The 25,222-nt window shown below is 24.3% G+C and overlaps 4 protein-coding genes across 7 annotated transcripts in view; 1 reads left to right on the top strand and 3 right to left on the bottom strand.

Annotated features, from left to right (window-relative positions):
* Positions 1-4,720: 4,720 nt before the first annotated feature.
* Positions 4,721-9,275, bottom strand: LOC126899912 (nudC domain-containing protein 3-like). Its single transcript, XM_050675177.1, has 8 exons — positions 9,052-9,275; positions 8,879-8,980; positions 7,947-8,153; positions 7,665-7,811; positions 6,855-6,939; positions 6,272-6,445; positions 5,958-6,134; positions 4,721-5,347 (listed from the first exon to the last, which is right to left on the bottom strand). The coding sequence occupies exons 1-8, from the start codon at positions 9,174-9,176 to the stop codon at positions 5,255-5,257; spliced, it is 1,110 nt and encodes a 369-aa protein (XP_050531134.1). The 5' UTR covers positions 9,177-9,275; the 3' UTR covers positions 4,721-5,254.
* Positions 9,276-9,652: 377 nt separating this feature from the next.
* On the top strand, positions 9,653-17,005 carry LOC126899909 (UV radiation resistance-associated protein). The gene is made up of 9 exons (XM_050675171.1): positions 9,653-9,910; positions 9,984-10,067; positions 10,140-10,338; positions 11,992-12,262; positions 12,329-12,642; positions 12,714-12,883; positions 14,852-15,075; positions 15,145-15,309; positions 16,130-17,005. Exons 2-9 carry the CDS (start codon positions 10,008-10,010, stop codon positions 16,335-16,337), a joined length of 1,611 nt encoding a protein of 536 aa, XP_050531128.1. The 5' UTR covers positions 9,653-9,910; positions 9,984-10,007; the 3' UTR covers positions 16,338-17,005.
* A 369-nt stretch (positions 17,006-17,374) lies between these two features.
* On the bottom strand, positions 17,375-22,918 carry LOC126899913 (uncharacterized). Of its 3 annotated transcripts, none has more exons than XM_050675180.1 (5): positions 22,867-22,918; positions 21,269-21,479; positions 20,909-21,007; positions 18,063-18,253; positions 17,375-17,625 (listed from the first exon to the last, which is right to left on the bottom strand). In XM_050675180.1, exons 2-5 carry the CDS (start codon positions 21,476-21,478, stop codon positions 17,424-17,426), a joined length of 702 nt encoding a protein of 233 aa, XP_050531137.1. In that variant the 5' UTR covers position 21,479; positions 22,867-22,918; the 3' UTR covers positions 17,375-17,423. The 3 variants fall into 3 exon arrangements, with proteins under 3 accessions (XP_050531137.1, XP_050531136.1, XP_050531135.1); XM_050675179.1 differs by having other exon boundaries at positions 21,269-21,531; positions 22,867-22,915; XM_050675178.1 differs by lacking the exon at positions 22,867-22,918 and adding an exon at positions 21,873-22,600.
* A 960-nt stretch (positions 22,919-23,878) lies between these two features.
* LOC126899908 (scavenger receptor class B member 1-like) overlaps positions 23,879-25,222 on the bottom strand; it is a 27,752-nt gene continuing 26,408 nt past the window's right edge. For both annotated transcript variants that reach the window (XM_050675168.1, XM_050675169.1), the window contains exons 10-11: positions 24,341-24,466; positions 23,879-24,151 (exon numbers count right to left, since the gene is read on the bottom strand). In XM_050675168.1, the coding sequence (XP_050531125.1) occupies positions 23,951-24,151; positions 24,341-24,466 (327 nt within the window). In that variant the 3' untranslated portion in view covers positions 23,879-23,950. The remainder of the gene's footprint in view (positions 24,152-24,340; positions 24,467-25,222) is intronic.

The following is a 25,222-nucleotide window of genomic DNA, read 5'->3' as shown; positions in this document are numbered from 1 at the left end:
TGTATAATATCAAGATATACTATATGATGTTCCTTCTACCTAGGTATACTATGCATATACCATGGTAACATATACCATGGTTTAACGAAATGATATCTAGGAACGAGAAACATCGACCTTTCACCATATCCCCCCGGCCGTTTACACCGTCCGTCCGTATGTAATAGGGATTAAGATGAGGAAAAAGAAAAAAGATCTCCTCAAAACAAAACTATAACTACGCTACTGAGAGGTGTAAATCTGTAAAACATTTTTATCATAAAGTGAAATTATCTTAAAATCTTTATAAAATTTCACAGTTATCTGAAATATCCAATTTAATTTTTTTCCTTGATTTGCTCAGAATATTGGTTTTAGCATTTAACATTTTAATTAGACAGATTTAATTTATTCTCCAGTTAGTTAATAAAAAGTTTATGCTATAAGCCTTTATTTATTTTCTATAGTGATTGGTGATATTACTAGAGAAATACAAGGAGGGGTGCCGTAGTGCATGTTATTCGCTGACGATATAGTTAATAAGAGAAAATAGGGATGAAATTTATCAAAGGCTAGAGGTGTCGAGATCAGATCTTGAAGCAAAGGGTTTAAGAATAAGTAGGATTAAGACAGAATATATAGAGTATGAGTTTGACAGAAGAGAAATGAGGAGGTCAGTGATAATAAGCAAAGACGTAATAGAAGAAGTGGAAATGTTTAAGTATTTAGGATCAATTGTGCAAAAGAATGGTCGTATTGACGAGAATGTAAGACAGAGAATTAAGTGCTAGTGGTTGAAGTGGAGAGAAGCGGCTGGTGTGTTATGCGATAAAAAAATTCCAATGAGGCTGAAAGGTAAGTTCTATAAGACTGTAGTGAGATTAGCTATAATGTATGGTTCACAGTCTGTTAACAAGAAAGTAGAGCAGAGAATGAATGAAGCAGAGATGAGAATGCTTAGATGGATGAGTGGAGTGATTAGAGAAGATATCAATGAAGGAATGAACATATAAGAGGTAGTATAGGTATAGCGTCAATCGTAGATAGATAAGAGAAAATAAACTTAGATGGTTTGGTCATGTTTCGAAGCTAAGAGAGGAATCGAAGCTATAAGTTATAGAATTAAACGGTTATAGAAATAAATGTTGAAGGAAGAAGAGGTAAAAAAGACCAAAAAACAAATAAAATGTTATTAAATGCGATATGAGGACGGCTGATGTGAGCATAGATGATTTGGGGATCGTGTCAAGTGTATCAAATTTAATTCGACAATATACACTTTAAAAACATTATAAATGAATGATTTTAATTGTATGTATGGAGAATGTTGGTGAAGTAATTTTTTATTTGATGAAGGAGAATTTTTTTCAATTTTAGAGGGTAATATTGAAAATTGGTCAAATGAAAGCTGAGAAAAATTAATGACAGACACAAAGAAAAAACACATAGTAAAGTAATTTTAATATGAAAAATAAATTTCTTTTCATGAGGGTAGACTACAATGATGGGGTCCTTGATATTCATTGAAGTTATTTAATCTAAATGAGATAAAAATCAAATAACTTTTGAGTATTTTTCCACCTTGAAAAAAATGCAAAAAACTATTTAACGGACGGGTTCGAACCTTGAACCCTGAGTGTGAAAGACTGTAGTGTAATCGACTCGACAACAGTACATTGAACAAGTAGTTGAATAAAGAAGACAATTTAAGATAATTTGAAAACTCAAAGGCGTTTTTTTTAACTTAGAAAACAAAATATTCAAAATAAGTGTAAATTTATAGTCAATTTGATTTAGATTCATGTAACTTTTATAAAAATTGGTGAATTCAATACTGTGGCAATCCTTTGTAAGATATTTTAATATGAAAATGTTATAGAATCGAGAATTTCAACACAAAAATAGTATATTTTTAAATACGGTACTTATTTTCATCTTGAAGACAATCTTAAGCTCGAATTTTTTTTTTTCATATAAAAGTATATTACATAAGCTTAAATTTAAGATCTATATAAAAGTGTAAGTATATCCGGAACATTTTTAAAAATTAAGTTGAAAAAGATCTAATTTTTATTCGCATGTTTAAAGTTTTAACCCTCCTTGTGTAAAAGGAAATGATCCGATTTAAAAAAAAAATTATGTTGGATAAATGGGGTACACTAAAAAAATTTATATAAAAAAATTCTATTGATTCATATATTTTTTAAAAAGTTATCATTAAGTCAAAAAATACAAAATATAAAATCAAGTTTTTTCACAAAAATACCATATTTTTGAATACTGTAGCCATTTTTACAATGAAGACATGTCCAGAGGTCAATTTTTTTTAAATTAAAGTATATAACATAAATTTTAATTAAATATTTATATAAAAGTGTCAGTATTTCTGGAATATTTTCAGAACTTTAGTTGACAAAGTTATTTTTTTATGAAAAAAATGTCATTTTGAAACCTCTCTTGTGGGTAGGTTAAGGGTCACATTTTCACAAAAAATATACCAAATGGTAGATAAAAATCTATAAAAAAAAATATGTTGATATGTTTATTTTTAAAAAATAAACATATCATTTTCTGAACGAGAGATCAGTTCGGTAATTAGAGTCACCATCCCTCTCTTGGACGACTGACTAACCACCCGTCCCGGAGTATAAATGGTTAAGAAACCTCCTCCTTTGGGGAAAGCCACTATGGCCCTTAATGGGCTGATAAAGCAATAAAAAAAATGTTTATATTTAAAAAATTATGGCAGTTTTAAGAAAAAAAAAATTTTTAAATTACTATGAATGTGTTAAAACTTTCATGGATTGTCTTGTTGCTTGAAGTGCTTGAGGATATATCCATGTTTACAGTTGAGTTCTGATGTTTCGTTTGAGTATAGTTGCAGCCACCGACTAGCAACCATCACTCTGAAGATGGACTCTGCAATGAGTCCGAAACGTCAGAACTCAATTTTAAATTACTGATTTTCAAAATTGTAATTTTTTGGGGGATTTCTCCTTTTGGTCTATTGTTTATCATAATCGGTCCAGTGAGAGCTGAGAGTAAGTGGTAACAGACACTCGAAGAAAAAAAACCTATCATAGTAAAATCGAAGCTAAAAAGCCACGATATCAATTTATTTGCACATAATTTATAATTATGGTTTGCTAAGAAATCCATAGATATGTTCTTCATTGTACCCCAAGAAGAATAACTTTGCCAAACAAGAACTTGCTAATCAGTTTCCTGATTGATTCTTGAATGACATATAACAATACTCGTGGAAATACAGCATCCAACGTTTTTTAAATTTAGGTGATGTAGATAACAGATCTGACGATATTATCACTTATATATATATATATATTATACTTATCTAGATAAATGTACTATTGAATTATAGACTGAGATACTAAAATAGCTTCACCTGGAAGAGATTTTACGNTGATATCTTTATTATAATTACCATAATTTTAACTACAAATGATAACTCATTCTTATTACATAACTGTTGTTCAAAGTTTAAACTCAGTTTACGGTTGATTTATATTTCGGATGTTATATAATTATCAATACAACTTAAGTATCGATACTAAAATCACTAAAGTAATTTTTAACATTACTTACTAACATACATTAAATTGATAGATATTAATAATAAATTGTAATACTCTATGCACATTTGATCAAAAAATGTTTCTTATCACATATATGAATTACACCATTGACATAGTCATACCACAGTACTGAGTACTGGTGTGGTGAACCTTTCTAGGCCAATTATGGGAATAGTATAGATATATCAAAGGAAAGAATAATTTTTTGAAAATCAGGTATCCAATAAAAAAAACTTGTAAGAACAACAATTAAGAATGATTTAAAATCTTAATGCTAGGAATGTGACGGTGGGACACTTGATGAATTATTAAGTATAAGACCAACTTCTATTATTGTTAACTGAGCTAAAAAAATTGGAATTTTCTTGTAAAAACAGGGAATTAAGTAAAAACAATCCGCATACAACACTTCAGGGATGGCGTTGTGTTCCATATCATCAGTACGGTCACACCGTCAGTCGATACTACCGGATTCGACTACCATTGAACCGTTCTAAACTTTTTCAGTTGTGCTATGAGATTTGAATGATGAGTTATGTTATTTAATTATCCTATTATAGGATAACTCTTTACTCGATTAACCAATTTTAGACTAAGTTATAACAGTTTAAAAAAACGTAAACTTTAAAAGGCTATAACTTTTTTCAAAAATGAACAAAAGTACATAATTTTGTCACATTAAATATGCAATATTGATCATCATTTAGTGTCTCTACGACCACTTTATCTTCCAGAATCTGTGATCGTCTGAGACATATTTTGATGCACCGAAAAAAAGTACTAGGTCTCTCTCTTAATGAAAACTAGAAAGAATAATTGTTTGCAATTTTCATACTCTTAAGAGTATGAAAATAGCAAAACTCCATAGAGTTAGATGGAGTAGAATCCATAGAGTTTGATAATTTAAAATCTTAATCTAAGGAATGAGGCATATAATGATGAACTATACTAATTGTGGGACACCATATGGTGAATCATAGATCAGTTCAAGGTAGAGGAATCTTAAAATATTAAGTACAGAAGTTGAATACTAGATCGAATACCTTGTTAACTAAACACAATACATTTTGGTAAAAAAACAATTTTTAACATAAAATTCGGTATGGGGTGTATGCAATGAATCATACGATCTGAGAGCATGGGTGTATAATTAAAACTATACTATAATTTTATGTTCAAATATAAATTACTTACAAACATGCATTATCATATTAAATTAAACTTAAACCATACAAGATGAAAAAATAAATACCACAATTATTACAAATTTTCTTTACATTTATAAAAAAAAAATTGTTGGTAAAATAATACCTTATATATTGAAGATATTTCGAATAGTAAATACATGTACTAACCAAATAATGAGTAACAACTGATTGAAAAAGTGCTTACAAACAGAATAACGAGTAAAAAAATTCTTACAAACCAAATACAAGTTAATTGCAAAGTCCTAAAAAAGAAAATCGAGTATCCAACATTTACTCAAAAGATGAGTAGTCCGTACATCTTTACTTATACACATAAATGTTGAATGTCAATTAAACTTTAACAATATATAAAAAGTAGTTAATGTTCTAATTTTGTTAAAATTTCAAAAATAATTTAATAGATCCTTAATCTAATATAATAATCAAATACACAATATATAATCATTAAATTTATACATAAAACACGATTATTTATGGAAATTGAACAATATCTGGATCAAAGGGTGTTCCTGCAAATGGTGATCCTGGTAAATTCCAAGCTTTTTTCAATTTTTCAAGATTCTCCTGTTTAAAAAAGATTCAAGATTTATAAAACATAAATCATTTAATTTTTCTGTAAATTTAGGAATGAAACTTTTTAAATTAATTATATACATTAAAATTAATAACCAACAAAGATATTACAGGGTCATATAAATAATTAATTGACAAAAATTCATAGTGAAGAAATTTATAATAAACTGTTATTGTAGGATCAAAGAAACAAACCGCACCATCTCCATTAAAAAGAATCTTAACTACATTTTTAATTTTAATAATAATTACATATTGAGATAAAAGTATTTTTTCTATATTTCAAAACAATACCAAGTTTCTTTCACCATTTGAATTAGAAAACATTAAAAAAAAAAAATGATATATAAAAGATAATATTCTAAGATGAAAAGATTTAAAACTTTAAATAACTCCTTGAAACACTTCTTAATATTAGTAATAATCTTAGTTGTGATACTTTTTTCAGTTTATATGAATAGTGCAACAAGTTTTGAGGGTAAATGAATACTAATTCCAAGACAGTGCATATTATACAATTTACATGTATAATATGTATATAGGTACATAGTTATAATATAGTCTATAATACTAATTATTTTATTTTAGAAGTACATCTTACATTATTTTGAGATTCAATATCTTCTTGTTTACATATTATTTCACTAATTTTACTTTTTTCACCTTCAGGCAGTTCATGAAATGGAATATGATGTTCAACATTTTTTTTGTTTACTGTATAAGAGTCATTACACAGACATTTTGACCAAAACTCAGCTTTTGATTTTTCTAAATTTAACTAAGAAAAAATGGTATAATTTAATAATAATTCATTCATTAAATAATTTTTAGAATAAAATCAATATATAATTAAATTCAAATAAAAAATTATTTATTTAATATAAATTTGAATAGTCCAAGTTAAATAATGAGTACCTGTAAATGTTTTTCTGGTGTCAAAGTCCATAAGTGGTCTTTGATAGTTTTAAAAAAATTGTCGTGTATTAATGTTTTCCATACATTATTTTTAAATATTTTTATTTCTAAATTCATTGATGTTACCTTTACGAAGATATCTTTAGAATTTTTGACTAAGCCTGAGAGATCAATCTAAAAGATGTTATCTTAATAGGTTATAAAATTATATATGTGAAAAATATTAGTTTATTGGAAAAAAATTAGTAAGTCAATTTTTATAAATAAATTGTATTTTTTATATTGATATTCAATTAATTAGTTAGCTGTATAAATAAATAATTACATTATAGAATTATTCATTATTTTGAAATAGCAGAACAATTTTATAAAATAAATCTAAAAGTCTATTTAATACTTTATCAAGAAAAAAAAAATTACATATAAGTTGTTCTATGAAACATTGTATAATTATTTTACAATGTCATTAAAATTTCTAATTTATATACATAAAATGTTTGGTATGAAAAAGAAGACTTCTAATTTTTTATCCATCTATCGATATGATTCGAGTAGATAATTACATTAAACTTTTTTTTATTACATTTAGACAGATATCACTAAAAGTTTGTGACCACCAGTAATGTCCAAGATCAACTCCATTTGTTGTGTCAATACAATTTTTACAACTGTAAAGTAAAATAAATATAAATCTAGTATTTCGCAGATAGCTCTTAAATATATTTTTTATTGATAATACAATAATATAAACTAATAAAATCATTTGACAACTATAAAAAATATATATATTTTAAATAATGTGAATATAGAACTATTCAGTAGTCAGTTTTGTTTTATTAGACAATGGAGATATTTTATTTTTTTACTTTTTATAGTATTTTTTGGGGCGTCTCAGTTAGTTTTAGCTAAACAACACAGTTAATGTTTGTTATCTTATTGATGTAATTTAAAGCATAATTACAGTAACCGAAAACATTATTTTTTAAATTAATAGCCACAGTTATAGTCATTTTTATACCAATAATAATAATGAAAAAAACATAATTTAATCAAACTTTATAGTAAATTTTTTTAAATTATTGTAATAAGGACATTAGTAAGAAATTCTATTAAAAATTTTTTTATTTTTTTTTTATTAGTAAACCTGTCTGATTAACTATGATAAACTATGATTCACTATTTAAATAATAAGGAATCAGTATAAGAATAAACAATAATAATTTATAGAAGCTAATTGTTTTATTAGACCTTTATAACATAGATAAGTGTCATTTAGTGGAAGTTTAGGATAAGGGTGGCCGACCCCAAGTAGTTGGGATTAAGGCGAGGAAGAAAAAGAAGACCTTTATAACATAGAACTTATAATAATTACCTGATACAACAACAAATTTACCTGTTTTTATTTACTATTTTCTCATAAGGTGTTTGAAAATCATTTTTTAAAGAATTTTCTTCAATAATAGTTATGTTAGAATCTTTATTTTTCATTTGTTCAGTATTTATGTTTATATTATCTTGATCATTATTAATACTAACATCACTTAAAATAATAAAGAAATGTAAGATTAATAAACATGTCATGAAATTAGCACAGATTTCTAAGAATTTGAAGAAGAAATGAAAAAAAAATTGTTTTAAAAACATATTAAATACTATTATGTATATTATTACTTACAATTTTTTTTTACAATAAGTAGTTTTTTCTCCAGAATCTTCATGAATTTTGGAATACGTAGATAAATTATGTGATAAATTTTGATTAATATTGCTATTATACACAACATGTTTATCTACAAGTTTATCATCATCTTCAAGCGTAACTTCTTCAATATGATCAACTATTTGATCTGTTAAATCAACTAATGGCAAATCTTCATAAAACCTTTAAGTTGGTATATATATTTATTAATATTATTCTAAATCATATTATTTATCTAAAAGAAAATTCATAACTTATTTTAATTATTCTTTTTTTAAATTATTAATTAATAGTGAAAAAACATAATTTGTTTTAAAGATATAAAATTTAAAGAATGTGACATAAAATCAAAAAGTGTTAATGAATTATAATTGAAAATCAATTTTTATACAAAATGAGTTTGAAATTTGAAAACAAATATTTAATACATTTCAACAATAAAAATAAAACTATTCTATTAGTCTTTATAGGATTAAAATATTTTAAATGACTTTTAAATATGATCAATTTAATGATTAAAATTAATTTATACTACTTTTAACCTTTTTTTTTATAGTTAAAAATAAATAATAGAAATATACTTTTAATGTATTTCTACAATGAAAAAATTGTAAAAAAAAAAAAACAAAATTATTATAGAAACAAAAGTAATAAGAGTTTTCAGTTAAGTCTGTTCCACTTTGTACGTCTTTTACTAACTTTATACTAATATAAAAAAAATATAAATAATTAGGTTAATTATAAGTTCGTTTTTTTATATGTGACTAAATTTAAAGAGCATTTTTTGTTTAATAACTAATAATATTATAAACAGTATAATGTTAAAAAATGGTTATTGGATTTTGTACATAAAAATTTTGAAAAAGAAAGATAAAGCTTTTTATACATAGATTAAATTTATACATTACTTATTTTTTTCATTCATAGATAAATTCCACCAATTTTTAAAATAGTTATTTAATAAGTAAATTGATTCCTTTTGGTTATTAGATGTTGTAACAAACATTGTCCTGAAAATAAAAACATAAAAGATTTAGGTATATTGCAACGTTAATTATTGTATTGAGATATATAACACTACCTTTTAAATAAAAATTCAAAAAGCGCATACATAAATTCTTCTATTGTGTCAGTTTCACGAGCAACATTTAAAAACATTTCATCATACTTAGGATTTAAATAATTTTTAACTGTATGTGACTCCATCCTATCGTAAAGTTTGAATTTCTAATAGTAGAGAACTATTCAATAAATTCATAAATATATTTCTTGAAGTTTCATAGAAGCACCAAGTTCTGTGCGAGATTATCATTATTCTTTATTATGAGATAACTCTTATCGTCTAAAATAGGATATATTTTAAACGATAGAATGGTAACACTGATTTATGATATTCACTGAAATGTTTAAAATTGAATAATTTAGTGAAAACTAAATAAAATTTGAAATTATTTCATGAACAACAATGACTGCAACTACTACTCATTTATTTCTTAAAACGACTAGATTTAATTAAATAAAACACATTGATTCCTTTTATAATTCTGTGTTTAAGGCTAGAGTCCGTTTAAGATGGTTCAGATTGTAGCTACTGTACATCTATAAAATTGATAATAACATACACGATAAATTTATTTTTATTTAAACATAAATTTGTTCATAACTTTTTAAGTAGAAATTTGTGTGTTAAGAGTTAAGTAATTAAAAAATATATAAAGTTTAAATTTTATATAGTGGTCTTAATACGTCATTTAATTCATATGTGAATTAATAATAAGAAAAATAAATACTTATTTAATATTTATTGATAAATATTAAAACATATATTGAGTTATTAAATGTTTAGTTCGTTCATAAAGTTTAAAATAAGTAGAAAGCATTGAAATATAATAATATCCTGAAATATGTATACATTTTTAATAGTAGAAATTAAATATTAAGTAAGATTCATAACTTTATTTTTTACTGTTTAATTGTCATGACTTAAGTATATTATAGCTTTTTATATTTAAGGTATGAATAAAATTACTTATTATCATGGAAATAATGACATTGAAATCTAAAATTCAAGAATGGGTTCCTTTTGTTACTCAACAAGTATTATATATTTTTATATAACAAAATCATCTTTTAATTATTATGTGAATACCTATTTATTTATTTTTTTAGCAAAGACTTCGAAATTTAATTCAAATATCAGGTTTTAATTTGATCGCTGACTCAGAATGGCTAGCTAACAAAGTATCATTTTACTATACATTGCATTTAACCACCATGTGTGCTCCTTTTTATACTAGTGAAAAACTATACAGCCATAATCCTAAGTGGACTAAATTAGATATTTGTAGCTCTATTGGATCTGCTAAAGGTATGCATTAATCCATTTGTTTAGTATTTGTATGCATATCTTTTTTTTCTTTAATTTATTTTGAACTGTAACAATGTCTATTAAACATACTATTAATATGGTTCTATCTACTTTTCACAGAAACTAAAAAAAGTTTAATTTACATAAAAATTAGCCTTGAAATTACTATTATATTCTACATATTGATGTCCTCATGCTATAAGTAACCAAGTGTTTTTAAATAGTTAAAAGAAAATCAAATTTTATGTATTGTTTAAATTAAAAACGAGTGAATTTTATTATAGATAATAGTAAAGAATCCATCTTGTATAATATTTTGTAATACTCAAAAATATTTTTAATATCTTCATGAGTATTTCTAAAACAACTTATATTTTTTTTAATAAAATTGTTTTAATTGGTACTAATCAATTTGATTAAAAATATAATTATCAACCTACTTCATTATGAATGGTTCAGTGACCTAGTGTTAAAAAAGCTATAGCATAACTAAGATACAGATTAAATACTTAATTTTTTAAACAGTAATCAATATTTTAAGTGCAAAGACTATTCAGGAACTATCTAAATTAATATAATATGTAATAATATTAATATTATTGATAATATGTGTGAAGGATATGGCAATAGACAACTCATAAAAATTACAAAATGTAGTTTTTGGTCATCACATAAATCAGTTTGCTTATTATATAAAATAGTTTTTATTTGTTTCTTATAATTTGTTTGATTTGAAATGGTTATAGAGGATAGAGTTATAGGCGGATTTTAGTTTTTTGGTACAACCTTATTATATATAAAGATATCCTGTATTTGGTTATTTGGTTGAATTGAAAGAAAGGTTTTCATGAAGTTAAGTATGATAGCTAATTTGAATATTAAATAATTAAGATGTTTGAATGGGTTAAGTAAAGGGAGACAATTTATAATTTTTTTTTTTTAGGAATTAAAAAGATGTAATATTTCATACATTAAAATGTATGGTTTATTCTTAACTTTATTTGATAATCGCTTGATAATAAACAGTCATATTGATATATAATAAAATATATGCGTCATATATGATATAGTATTCATATATACATATGATATAGTATCATATTCATACATGAAATTTTTATAATTGGTTCCAGCATTTTTAAAGACATTAATAACTAATCAAAAATAATCTAATTTGACTTGTTTCTTTTACATATAAACTCCAAATATTTTTACAACTTGAAAAAAAAAATCATTAAAATCTGTTAAAAATTAGTGTATTAAAAAAAATTTTAAGGGAATGTTAAAATATTCCTCTAAAAGTGTGGTAAAATTTTCACACTTAAAATCAAAAAAATTTAGGCTTTTTTGAGCATTTTTCTTGAAATATTTACAAGTTTGCAGTTAAGTAGAAAAACATTTTAGGTTTTGTCAATAATTTTTTTAGAGTTGCATGACAATGTACCTATGTGTAATACATTTTTTTTAAAAATGCATATTAATTTTTTCAAAATTAATTTTGTTTTTAATAAGATTTCACATTTTTTGTTGTTGTCATTCAAGGTTTTTCAGTTTAATATTTTTTAGTAATAAATGAACAGTTGTTTTTAAATTTATTGTACCATTAAATTATCATTATGTATCATTCATATATATATATAATGTTTTTTACAGCTGTTGTTTTAAGATTATGGCAACATACAGATGATAAAACTGAAGTATTATTTGTCTGGGGAATAGAATTAAGTGGACTTTTATATTTATCACCAATGACTTTAGAACCAAAAATTTTCCATTCAAACTCTTTAGTATTCAGTATGACTAGTGGGAATTTTACAGTTCCTCAATGTTTAGTAGAAGATCAACCAACTTATGCACGAATAACTGATCTTACACTTCCTGTCAAAGATGTTAGAATAAGTGGCACATTATCTCAATTAACTAGGTATCTTTCAGTGTTAGTATTAATTTCTATATAGATAAAATTAATTTATACAAATTTTATTTTAAGAATGCATAGTATACAACGTGAAACTAAAAAACAAAGAGATGCTGCATCTTTGTTAAAAGATAAGGCAATCCAAGGTGATATAAATTGGCATGATAGTAAGACAGGTAGACTTCAAAGTGCAACATTACGAAGAATAATGGGCCAAGATGTTGGACAAAAACCATCATGGCAAAATATACTTTCTAAAAAAAAAGAAATTGAACTAGTAAAGTTTAGAGTGCTTCTCTTAAATCAGGAAAAAACTCGTAAAATTGCTCTTCTTCGACACAAAACACAATTTAGCAAACAATTATATGATGATAATTTTGATAAAAGTATGTAAATATTATATGACTATTTTATTATTAACTTGAATATGTCATTTATTATTATTATATATCTACAGAAAATATGTTGAAAGAAGCATTTGATATATTAAATACAGATACTAACCGATTAAAGCAGTGCAATGGTTCATCCAATACTTCTGAAACTTTATTATCTCTAAATAGTCAACTTGTATACCGCAAAAAAGAACTTATTTCTGAACTTAATTATATTTATCCTATTACTGAGGTAAAACTAAATTAATTCTGACAATATTAAATATTTATTTGAGTAAATGGTGTTTGTAGAATGCTATATGAGGCACCCAGGGCTGAAAGGATCAAAAAAAGTGATGAAAAATTTATTCTGAGATTATTGAATTTAAAAATTTAAAAGTGCTATAGTTTCAATGGAATTGGTATAGGAAATCAATAAAAAAAAGAACTATAATTGTAAAAGTCCAATTTGATCTTTAATCCTCACAAAAGAGTAGATTTTTATTATTTAGTTTTTCACTTATTTCTTTTTTTTCCAAAATTTTTCTTTAACTCATCAGCTCTGAATGCCTTATATAATACTTTATAGAATGATTTTATCATACAGTCATTCTTATGGTAATAAAATATGAGAATATGTTTACCATGAACAAAAAATTACTCTCAAAATAAATACAATTTTGAAAAAAGTTTTGTTTTTACTTATATTTCTTGATTTATTAACTATTAATCACTTTTTAGAATCATTCCCTATAATTTATAGGGGTGTTAACTTAATTTTTTTAAATGGCAACAAACATATTTAACTACCTTATAAAAAAAAAGTCATCTAATTAAGAAAATGAGTGGCTGATTATAACTCCTGGACCAGTATTTCAGAAGATATTACCAATTTAAAGTAATGACTGGAAGTGAAGAGTGGGTCCAGGTTGGTTCCGGGACCAGAATGCCCATTATAGATCATACATGTATTGGGTTAATGAAAACCATTATGTCCTCAAGCTCAGAAATCAAGCCCATCTGAATCCGACACCACAAATTTAGCATTCTAAGCATGGTTTCTAAATTCCCTTGTTTACCAGTATCAAAAAAAACAACCTTTGACTAATCACGGTTGTCGAAAAAAATACGCCTATCTGTATTGTCTGCCAATTAAAGGATTCAAGAACTTACTGAATAAGATTTTTATGACCTCCAACTAAAAATCTGAAATGGAGATATGGAGGCCCAGTTTTATGGGCAGATTCCAACATAAAAGTTTACCCGCAATTTAATAAATAAGCTAGTATGTTCAAAAAAATAAAGTTGACGCTCTATAAGTTATAAAGAATGGTTCTAAAAAATAATTATTAGCTGATAAATCAAAAAATATATATGTAACTAAAACAACTCACATTTTTTTTTCAATATTGTATTTATTTTAAGAATAATCTGGTGGTTTATCATAAACTGATCACTCAGTATAATGTACATGTAGATGTTGTGCAGGTAAGAATGTACAAGTCCCTTTTGACTATTTATTTTGAATTGTATTTTCTTATAGCTATTTAAAATGTGTAATGAACAAGGAATAATCTTGATTTGAATTTCTAATTCTAAAATATTCAACTAATGTTTATGATTTGTATCATTTTATTCACACCCTATTCACATGTTGTTAGAACAGATTATGGATAGGAAAAAATCATAAATATGTTACAAATTCGGAAATTTGGGGAAAAAAATTAAGTGGACTGAGAATTNGTTACAAATTCGGAAATTTGGAGAAAAAAATAAAGTGGACTGAGAATTGAATACTGGTCTCTTACTGTCTGATTGAGAACTTTCCCACTAATTAACCTAGCGGTCATATCTATTCNATGTTACAAATTCGGAAATTTGGGGAAAAAAATTAAGTGGACTGAGAATTGAATACTGGTCTCTTACTGTCTGATTGAGAACTTTCCCACTAATTAACCTAGCGGTCATATCTATTCCTTAACTTCACAGTCTTTTAGGCAGTTGATAAGATAAATTTTAGTAATTTAGATAGGTAAATTAATTCTTATCTTTGAATGTACCTTAATTAATCCTTGGCAAAAAGTTAATTTTTACTTAAAAATAATATCTTATTTGATTCTATAGAATTTTTTAAAAATAATTTCTAAGAAAAATTATTTTTTTTGACTAACTATTTCAGTTAAATCAAAATTAAATGTATTGTAATTTTTTTTTTTTGTAGTTAAATGGTAAACTTTCAGTATGTAGCATTCACCTTCCTAACTCAGAAAATTTTGATGGTTGCAATGATATTCAACTAAGTGTTTCATTGGGTTATGTTGCACACTTAACACATATGATTGCTTATTTTCTAGATATTCCATTACGATACCCTATTAACCATGAGGGATCACGTAGTAAAATCATTGATCATATTTCATTAGATATTCAAGATAGAGAAAGATGGTTAGTAATATCTTATCATATTAATGCTCATATGTATATACTTAAATTTTAAATGTAATTATTTATAAGGTTTCCTTTATTTGGTCGAAGTAAATCTCGGTTAGAATTCAATTATGCAGTGTATCTTCTTAATAAAAATATTGCTCAACTGAGATGGCATAATGGTTATAGCACTAATGATTTGCGAACAACATTGTACAATTTCTTAGTGATGCTACAGCCTCAATCTAATTTGTGAGTACCTTAATATTATTAGCATACTTTAGTAATCAAAATTTAAATAATACTGTTTTATATTAAAACTGAAGCAAATAAATAATTAAAGAAATTCAATGATATTCCTTTGAACTAATCCATTGAAAATTAAATAATTTTTGTTAATTAATTTAATAAAATAAAAATTTCATAGGTAAAATAAATAATTTTTGATGTAAGTAAGTAAATATCTTTTTATAATCTAAATTTTAATTATATACTTAATATATTTAGTAACTAAAGTAATTGGTTGTTTGCCTTTAGTCTGGATACTCAAAATTATTATTTTATTAATTTTATCATCTATTAAGCAGGTTGTCAATTGCTGATTATATTTTTAAAAAATAAAATAAAACATATAAATATTGAGGTGCCTAAATTGTAATATCGATTTTGCTCAATGATATGTCAAAATATCACAAAAAGTTTCTAGTTGAAGCTATCAGCTACATAATTTTGAAAAATTCCTTTCAAACGGATATGTTTCAAAAAATTACAATTGTTATAAGCAGTCAATATTGATATTCTTAGTTTTTACTTTATATTTAATTAACTTTTTGAAAACTGGATGGAATTGCGAAAATTTTATTGATATGCTCATACATTAGCTTTGTTGAAGACATACTTTTTTGACAGTACAATCATTAATCATAGTACTGAAAGAGGCATAAATATCATATTAAATTATGCTGAATCTCTACTGTATTTTTTTTNAGGCATAAATATCATATTAAATTATGCTGAATCTCTACTGTATTTTTTTTATTTGTAAGTATATTAAAGCTTTTTTTTCTTTCAGAATAAAATCAGATAATTCCAAACATGTAACACCTTCCAACTCTTCATTAGATTTTTCTCATAAAAATCTATCCAAATACTCAAAAGATAATCAATTTTATGGCGAAGTAATGGAAACAAGTAGTTCAGATGAAACAAAAAATCACCATAATGATTTTATAATATCAGATTCTCCTGTATCTCAAAATAATAATTCACATTTATCATAATATAATATAATTGAAATTTATTATAAAATTAAAAGAAAACTAAGTATTTAGAATTATATGAGTAGGATGATGACATTTAATGAATAAAAATTTAAACACTTAAGAAATTTAATTGTTTCTAATATTATCTAATGTTGTTTATAAACCATAGCTTGTAAAAAATTTTTATCATTTTTTTTTTATCTACCGTTATTTGTTATTAATTACATTATTTTTAATGGACATCTGAATTATTTGTATACATCATTTCAATTGCCCATCAGTCAAGTGTACTAATTTATTACAAAGTAAATGTAAAAAATGTCATTATACATAATAGTACTATGTTACTATAAGTTAAATTAATTGTTCAATTCATAAAAATTAGTTATGTTTTGAAGGTTAACAAAATAAGTTAAAATATTATGGTTCAATATTTGGCTGTATATATGTTTATGGGTACTGTTACTTTACCACGTTTTATTATGTTATGTGGTTATCGACTGTTATTTATAATTCATAAGACTGGTTCTATTGATTAATAATTTATTTTAATTTTATAATAACTAAATCGTTTTTAAGTGATTAATTGTTCATAAATTATTATATAAATGTTTTATTTACTATTGGCTCATTAAAATAACTTAAGCTTCAATATTTATTTATGTTTGAAAAATCATATACCTTAGAATGTATGAAAAATAGTACTTAAACAAAATATTGTATAAGTTGATATTTAAATGTTCACTTAAAAAATATACAATTAAAAAAAGTTGAATTTGAAAAAAAATTTTATATTTTATTCTTATTGGGAATATTAATAACTAAAAAATTACTCTTATTGTACTTGATACATGAGCACATTTAAATGGTATGTATAATATTTATAAATATATTAATAATGTGCTATTTTTTTAAAAACTCAAAATTTTATGTACTTATTGATGTCAATAATATTGTATTATAAATAATATGTAATAATGAACAACTAAAAATATTAATAAAAATAAACAAAACTATTGTTTTATAATTATAACTTAATTTTTATAGGTATCAATTACGTATTATTATTACTTATTATTATAATAATATTTTACTAGAAAAATTTTAAATAGATTTACTTCTTTTTCTTAATTTTATTGTTAAGGGTTTTTTTTTACATAATATTGGACAACTTTGAATTTGTTTGAGTCGAGTTGAACTGTCATAGTTAATTGACATATTGTGGTGTATATTCCTTGTATTTCTTAATAAAAGATATCCCGTATTACCTAATTCATTGTAAGGTTCTCTATTTACGAATCGGTTCCTAAAATAATAATTAATAAGCTGACCATTTATAAAATTCTTGTTTATAAATGAAAGACGTATGAACTTTTTATATTTGTTGTACTTCAACAAAATATTTTATGTTGAAAGTATAAAATCTTCATAAATTAAATATTTATTAAATAGAACATATTTTTAGCTGTTTTCTCCAATACTTCGGCTATTATGCAGTTGATAATATAAAATGAGCTAATTGAAAAAATAATTGGTTGAGTAAATTTTTTTTAAGAAAGTAACCAAGTTAATCTGAACGACAACTATTTTTTCACAATAATTTTTAATTTAAGAAAAATTGAGTAGTTGTATAACAAACGGATCACTTAGTTTACAGTATTGTAATGAAAGTGAAAATTTTTATTCGAAATAAATATTTTATTGCAAAATGGGTTTCTCCTGTTTTAATTTTATAATACTTACCAATTGTCAACTCTCATGATTTGCTCGTCGCGTAATCTCATCGATTCTTCATGAAATTTATCCAAAGAAAAATTATACCATAAATGCATAATTAATAAAACAAAACTTGTTATTATTATTTTACATGGAGTCTCCAAATTTTCAAGTAATGCTTCATCTATTTTGAAAGTTGTATTTAAATTGTTGTTAATCTATCAATAAATTGTTTTATTTTAATTGTGAAACATTAAATTTCGTTGTTTTATAAATTATTATGAATTTTATGTTTTTAACTCTTTTAGACATAATTTCTATAAAATTGAACAAAAATATTCCCCCAAAACTTATTTGTCAAAAAATACTTTAATCACGAAATTTCAGTTTTTTTTTGGTTTTCCCGATTATCTAGTTCAATTTTTCATCTACAAAAAAATATTCGTTATCATATAAGATGATTTTAAGTTACACATTGTAACTTGTTCTACAAATAAATCTGTAATTTACAGTATAATTAAAAAAAATATTTATGTATCCCATTGTAGTTTATTTAAGGTCTGAAAGAGTTAATGAAATTACAGAGAATCATTTGATGATTTAAAATTTTAATAAGTAAGTGCCAATCAGTTTAGTTCAGTAATTAATATTCTAATATCTAAAAATTCTGGCATATCTTTTATATGTTATCTTGCTGAAAATTTCATCAAGATTACCTGTAAGATGAATATTAATTCAATCAATTTTTCAGGAGAATAAAAAAAAATAATTTAATGATAGCTAATGCAATTAAATATTTCCGTGTAAAAAAACACCTTCATATACAATTAATTTTTCATCATAACACCTTTACACTCTATATCAATAACTCTAGTTAAAAGAATTTTTCATAAGAGATAAAAAAATTCTGAAATAATTTGCTAATTTTATATCTATTATTAGATAAATTTTGATTTATGCAATTTATCATTATAGGCCAATAGTAAAATAATATTACTAGCCATTGGAATATTTCTATTAGAATAATTGTTTAGCTAAATTCATAGAAGAATTGAGTAATTTAGACTCTTTTCATATTTAAGCTGTTCATATTGGTTAAAACCAGTCATCACATTTGTTTATTGTCAAGTTATAACTCGTTTAGATCAATGATTAAATGACGTATGCAAAAAGCAACCATCATAATGTTCTATTATGTATTTTGCAAAATCAAATTTTAGCTTAATCGTAAGTCAATATTTGATTAGATATCACTAAAATTATGTTTCAAAAATCAACTTAAGACTATATAGATATTACTATGTAAAATACGTCATGATGTAAAATTATAAATGTAAGATGGTTGGTTTATGTGTAATATCATTAATTCATTCATTTAGTTATTAAATATTATTTTCTGTTCATACAAATTTTTATCACAATTAGTGATAAATATTACTTTGATTTAAGTTTTCGTAGTATTATTAGCTCATTAATGATTAAATTAATTGCAGTCAATGTTATGTATGTTTTTCGGCAATCATGTATACTTTATGTACCAAATGTACTAAAAAACGAATCGCTGTCAATTTTTAAGTAATGATGCTATGAAATATTATTGAGTTACTTTTAGAATACTGGCACCAGTCATTGGCGTACGCAAGGGCGAGGGGGAGGTTTGGGGGTTTAAACTCCCCCAAAATTTATAAGCTAAGCGACAATTTTGGACGATAAACAATAAGTAATAACAATAAAAACGATCATATCATACTAAAAATATTTCCACAATAAAGTAATCGAAAACAGGAATTTTTGTGAGCGAACAATATGGGCAGTGTCACATCTAATTTTCTTTAAATTTAAAAAAAAAAACCCCAAATTGAATTTCTGTGTACGCCACTGGGCACACTAACTTGTTTTTGGCTATGAAGTTTAATACTTAATAAATAACTTATTAAAGTTTTAAATAATATTTGATTTTTTAATTAACTATGAGACTTAATAAGAAAACAAAAGCCTACTTTTCAAAACCTTAAGAAGAATTCTATGACATATATAAAATTTCCAAAGACTGGGAAACTGCCAATAACTGATGCCGTTGCCCTATTTATATAGTGTCCTATCTGATGTGCATGCAGAACTTTTTTGAGGGGAAGTAATTTTGGAATAAAATACCTAAAAAAATAGTTCACAATTTAAATTATTAATATGGATTCTCAAGCTAGCAAATAAATTATGACATTTAAGATATTGGGTGTATAAATTAAGCAAAATATTAATAGATTACTTTTAATCTTTTTGAAAAAAAAAAAAATTATATATAAATATGTAGTATAAAAAATTATATTACAACTAATTGAGCCAAACTGTTCTACACGTATTTTGTATCATTTATAAATTTAAAAAATTGACGGTGTCGCTTTCTTATTATCCTACGAATCTTATAATAATAATAATAATTAAAAAAAACGATTTTTACTAATTTATTAATAAATTTATTTCTTGGCTACCAAATTTTATTGTACTTTATACAGCACTCTATCTCCTCTTCCTAAAAAGCTCATAAAAATTTATGAGCTTTGAATTTTTATCTGTACCAATTTTTAGATAGATGATGTATATATCATCAAATTGAAAATTTCTCAAAATCTTTATAAGTATTTTCAAAAACAATTTTTGAAAGTTATTGTATAAGAATATTATATTTATTATATTAACTAACACGTATATATTTGTTAGTTTATTTTAAAATATTTTTTATAACTCCAAAAGTTAGTAGATTTAAATTTTTGTTGAAAAGCATTTTATATAACCTCGAAAATTGTTTGTGAAAATTTCTTTATTTGTTTTTAAAATATTTCTATAAAATTTATGTACCTAAGAGAGTATCTCACCAATGAAAGTAATGGCAAAGTGTAAAGGTTAAGGTTCAATAAAAAGCCGTTCTTCCAAAATTCACCACCAGTCATAAATAAAATAGTTGAAAGAGTTTTCTATAACAAAATATATATATATATATATATTACTGTATTATTTTTTTTATAATCTTATAAATTATAATTATAAGATAATAAAAATTTACTAATTAATTTCTACCGTAATTTATAAATTAAAATGTTTTAATTTATTATTAGCAGACATGTATTTTATAATAAGTAAACATAATTATAATTTTGTTTATCATAAAAATATTGATTTACATTTAATGTGTAGTATTAGTATTGAACATTGAAGTAATCATCACATAACTTTACCTTTAGCCACCAAAATTTCCTTGATCTTGTGTCACTTTCTAAAGGATCCATAATATAATCCGTGTAAGCATTTGAAAGGTTCCAACAATAAGCCATGAAAATAGAAGACTGTATTATTTCAACAGTCGATGTAGTACCGAATATTTTATAGCCTTGATCCAATAAAGTTGTATTCAACCAATTTTTTTCATTTATTTCGTTCAAACTCATTCTGAAAATACGTAGTATATTCCTTTTCAGTTTTATGTTTTGGTTTCTTTATTCTATAATACAAGAAGGTGTGATGTTGTATTTTATAAGTTACCTAGTTAAACACTTAAAAGCAAGTATTGGATGAAATTTCGGTTCTTTTATAAAATAATTTCTTTTCAACAATAAGAATAATATATTTAACGTTTTAGAAATTATATTTAAATTTTTCTAATACTATTGTTAATTTACGTTTTTATTACATTTTAAAGAGTTTAAAAATATTTTGAAGGAATTAAATATAGTAAATAATAAAATTAAATATTTATATAATATTATGTTACAGGGTTTTCAATGTAATTTTTCTAGTAAATAACGATAGTAATCCGAGTTTGATATTTAAATCTCGAGATACCTATTTTCACTATACATAGAATAATTAGCCAGACTATAATATTTTTCACTTATGAAACACTGATATAACATGTCATCAGTGTTGATGGATAGACAAACGCGCAAGGCTAGGCATAAACGAGTTAATAACTCAAGTAATAATGAGTTATAAATTTTATGACTTGGGATATTAAACGGATTCAAATAGAACCTTTCAAACCACATTTGTAGATTCGTTTTTTAAAATTAATAATAACTACAGCGATGACTTCGTAATAGAGTAAAATGATACACGACTAACCACTGAAATTGCTATAAGCGTTCTAAATCCAAAATGGCTATCACATGTGCTTTAACGACAATGTTAGGTAAACTAACATGTTTTGAGTAGTGACCATACTTAATTTATTGACTGAGGTTAAGCGGTTGATAACGTACGGTTTCAGGTATATTATCAGTACCCAGACAGTTGATTACGTTTAGCGTAAATTATAAACTGGTACGTGGAGTTACGGTAAGACTATCTAAAGCAATTGTGTATATTTACATTATTATATTCTTATTATTCTAACTTAGGAAAAATTAAAAATTGTTGTCAATATCCGGATAATTCATTTTGTAATTAAATAATAAAATACTTAATGCGATTTAAATTTTACTTTATTTGTTTTAATTGAATTGAATATTTATGTGATTTTGTATTTTAAATTATGATAATAATTACTATACTGCTATCAATACAATGCATTATTTAACTTTTTAAAATCGGAGTACTTATTGATATTTAAATAAAACCAAACGTTATTTAAATATATGTTGTAATATAGTAGACAATGTACGATTATGTTATAATAAACAGACGTTGTTTTGCTGTCGCTTTGATTCTAACCATAAGAATCCACTACAGTAATATAAAAAACGAGACGTTCGCATCGTACAATTTAAGTACCTGGAGCTCAAACATATTGGAGTCAGTATAGCGATACCTGATACAATATTGTGTAATGTTTACTTACTGTTATCTGATGTGATCACCGGTTGTACCAACAAACTTGTTGTTATTTCAAATAAGTGTAAAAAAAAGAGGGAAATGTTGATGTGAATAACAATATATCCTTTGATATTAACAACACAATCTTGAAACTTCGATTAATTATTTAATGCGTGTATTCTAGAATATGTTTTTTTTTTTTTAATTTAAAATTATGACTGTTTTGGTTAAAAAAGTACAAAGTTTTCAAAATTTAAAACATTAAAAAAGCTATTTTCATTTTTTTTAGCAAAATAGACATAATAGAAAAAACAACAGTGAAAACTAGGCTTTTTAAACTGATTTTTAATTCGCAAAGCTTAGAAAAATTATTTATATTGTTTTACATTTTTTAAGAAAGGTATTATAAAAATTAGTACCGATTTCATACTCATTAAGTGAAGTTGGAGGATAAATTTTCTCTTCTCCAATTTTTTGAAAACATTTATTTGTTAATCATTGCATTAAAGCGTCTTATTATAGAGAAGTTAATTACTATCAAATGTGTTTTAATTGTACGAATCGATTATTTTTACAATTAAAAAAAAATCAATTCATTGCTCTTATCAATGTGTGCATAGGATTAGAGTAGAAAATGTAATTTTAATAATTATTTTCTTTTAACTATTATTAAAACTATGCATAATAATATTAAAATTAAAGAATGATTATTATATATAATTCATAATTTTTATTATTTTTTAAAATTATTTTTGTACAAAAATATTTGTATACAATTTGTAGTATATTTTGAAAAATTGCACATCGATATTTACTATAAAAAAAAATGCTATACTTTGTACAAGCTTTGTAAAACAATAAATGACTAATGAATATTATAATAGTATTCTTTAAACGAAATATTAAATAAATATAATACATATGATATCACATTACCAAGTAATAAATATATGCTTAATAATATAGAAAAATGAGTGTGAAATACACTAGATAATTAAAAAATGGTAGGTCCTTAGATAGTACCGAAAGACTTAAAGTAACAAGTAATAAATAATTTATTCAATATTAAAAATTGTTTATAAAATAATGTTGTTCACTTTAAAATTACATTAAATCGACGGCAAGAGATCTAAAGAACTATAAGAGTACAACGGTTTTTTGAAACCAAACGCCAAGTCAAGTATCATTTTGCCAATCATCGCAATTCCGACAATCATCATAGAGATGCTTCCAACGGTTTGCGTATATGGTAATATAATTACTGTGAAATACATGAGACTAGTAATGTACCAAGGTAAACCCACTTGATTCTGGAAAATGAAAACAAATTTTAGGTTGAATTAAATTGAGTTATGTCATTAAGAATAAATTTAATTTTATCATATTATGTATAGTAAAAAATATTGATTTCAATCGTATGGCTCTCTAATTCGTAACCTTACATTTTCGATTACAATTTTTTCAAAATAATAATATTTTTCAGTATAATGTAAACTTACATATTCGGCCCAAAACATTGGTATGACCATATTACTAAATTTATCAATTTTAGAGAATCCACTGATAGGACGTACGACTAGATTGCTTTGGCTCCTGGCTCTACTTTCAAACGGCACTCCTGTCAGCTAAAGAGTATTTATAAAATAAGTGTATTGTCATAAATTGAATAAAAAAAACCCAGCACAGGGGGGTCGCGGCACAGTGGTGACGTGGCATAGTTGGATCAAGTATAATGATATCTGACAGTGATTAAAATCACTATAAAAAAAAAACGCTTCGATGCAAATCTTTAGATAGTGTTTAATTTTAAAAAATTGGTGGATTATTCCAAAAGCTTCATAAACTGCTAGTTCCTTATTAATATCCTGATTAAGATAAAGTATGTCGAATGAAAAAGGGATTATTAAAAAATAGTATTTCCCATAAAAAAATTATATTGATCAATACACTTTTCAATAAGTTATAGCATTATAAAGTTAAAAATGTAAAAAATAAAATTGAGAATTTTCACACAATAATAGCATTTGGTAGCCATTTTCACCGTGAAGACAAAATAAAGTCCGAAATTTTTTTTTTCCATGATAAAGTATATTACATTAGCTTTAATTTAAGATATATATAAAAGTGTCAGACTTTCCGGAACACTTTCAAAATTTAAGTTGAAAAAGTCAATTTTTTGTGAAAAAGTTGTCATTTTGAATCCTTCCCTGTAGGCAGGTAAAAAATCAGATTTATAAAAAAAATATACCAAATGATAGGTAAAGACATCATGCATCTACAAAAAATAGAATTATATTGATCCATAAATATTTCGAGAAGTTATAGCATTATAAAGTTAAAAATATAAAAAAGAATTTTTTTACAAAAATCGTATTTTTTTT

This window comes from Daktulosphaira vitifoliae, unplaced genomic scaffold, assembly GCF_025091365.1.
Source record: "Daktulosphaira vitifoliae isolate Bord-2020 unplaced genomic scaffold, ASM2509136v1 Scaffold_2, whole genome shotgun sequence".
In the NCBI taxonomy this organism is placed as follows: Eukaryota; Metazoa; Arthropoda; class Insecta; order Hemiptera; family Phylloxeridae; genus Daktulosphaira; species Daktulosphaira vitifoliae.
The sequence above is the reverse complement of the archived record's forward strand: the minus strand, read 5'-3'. Positions and strand labels throughout refer to the sequence as shown.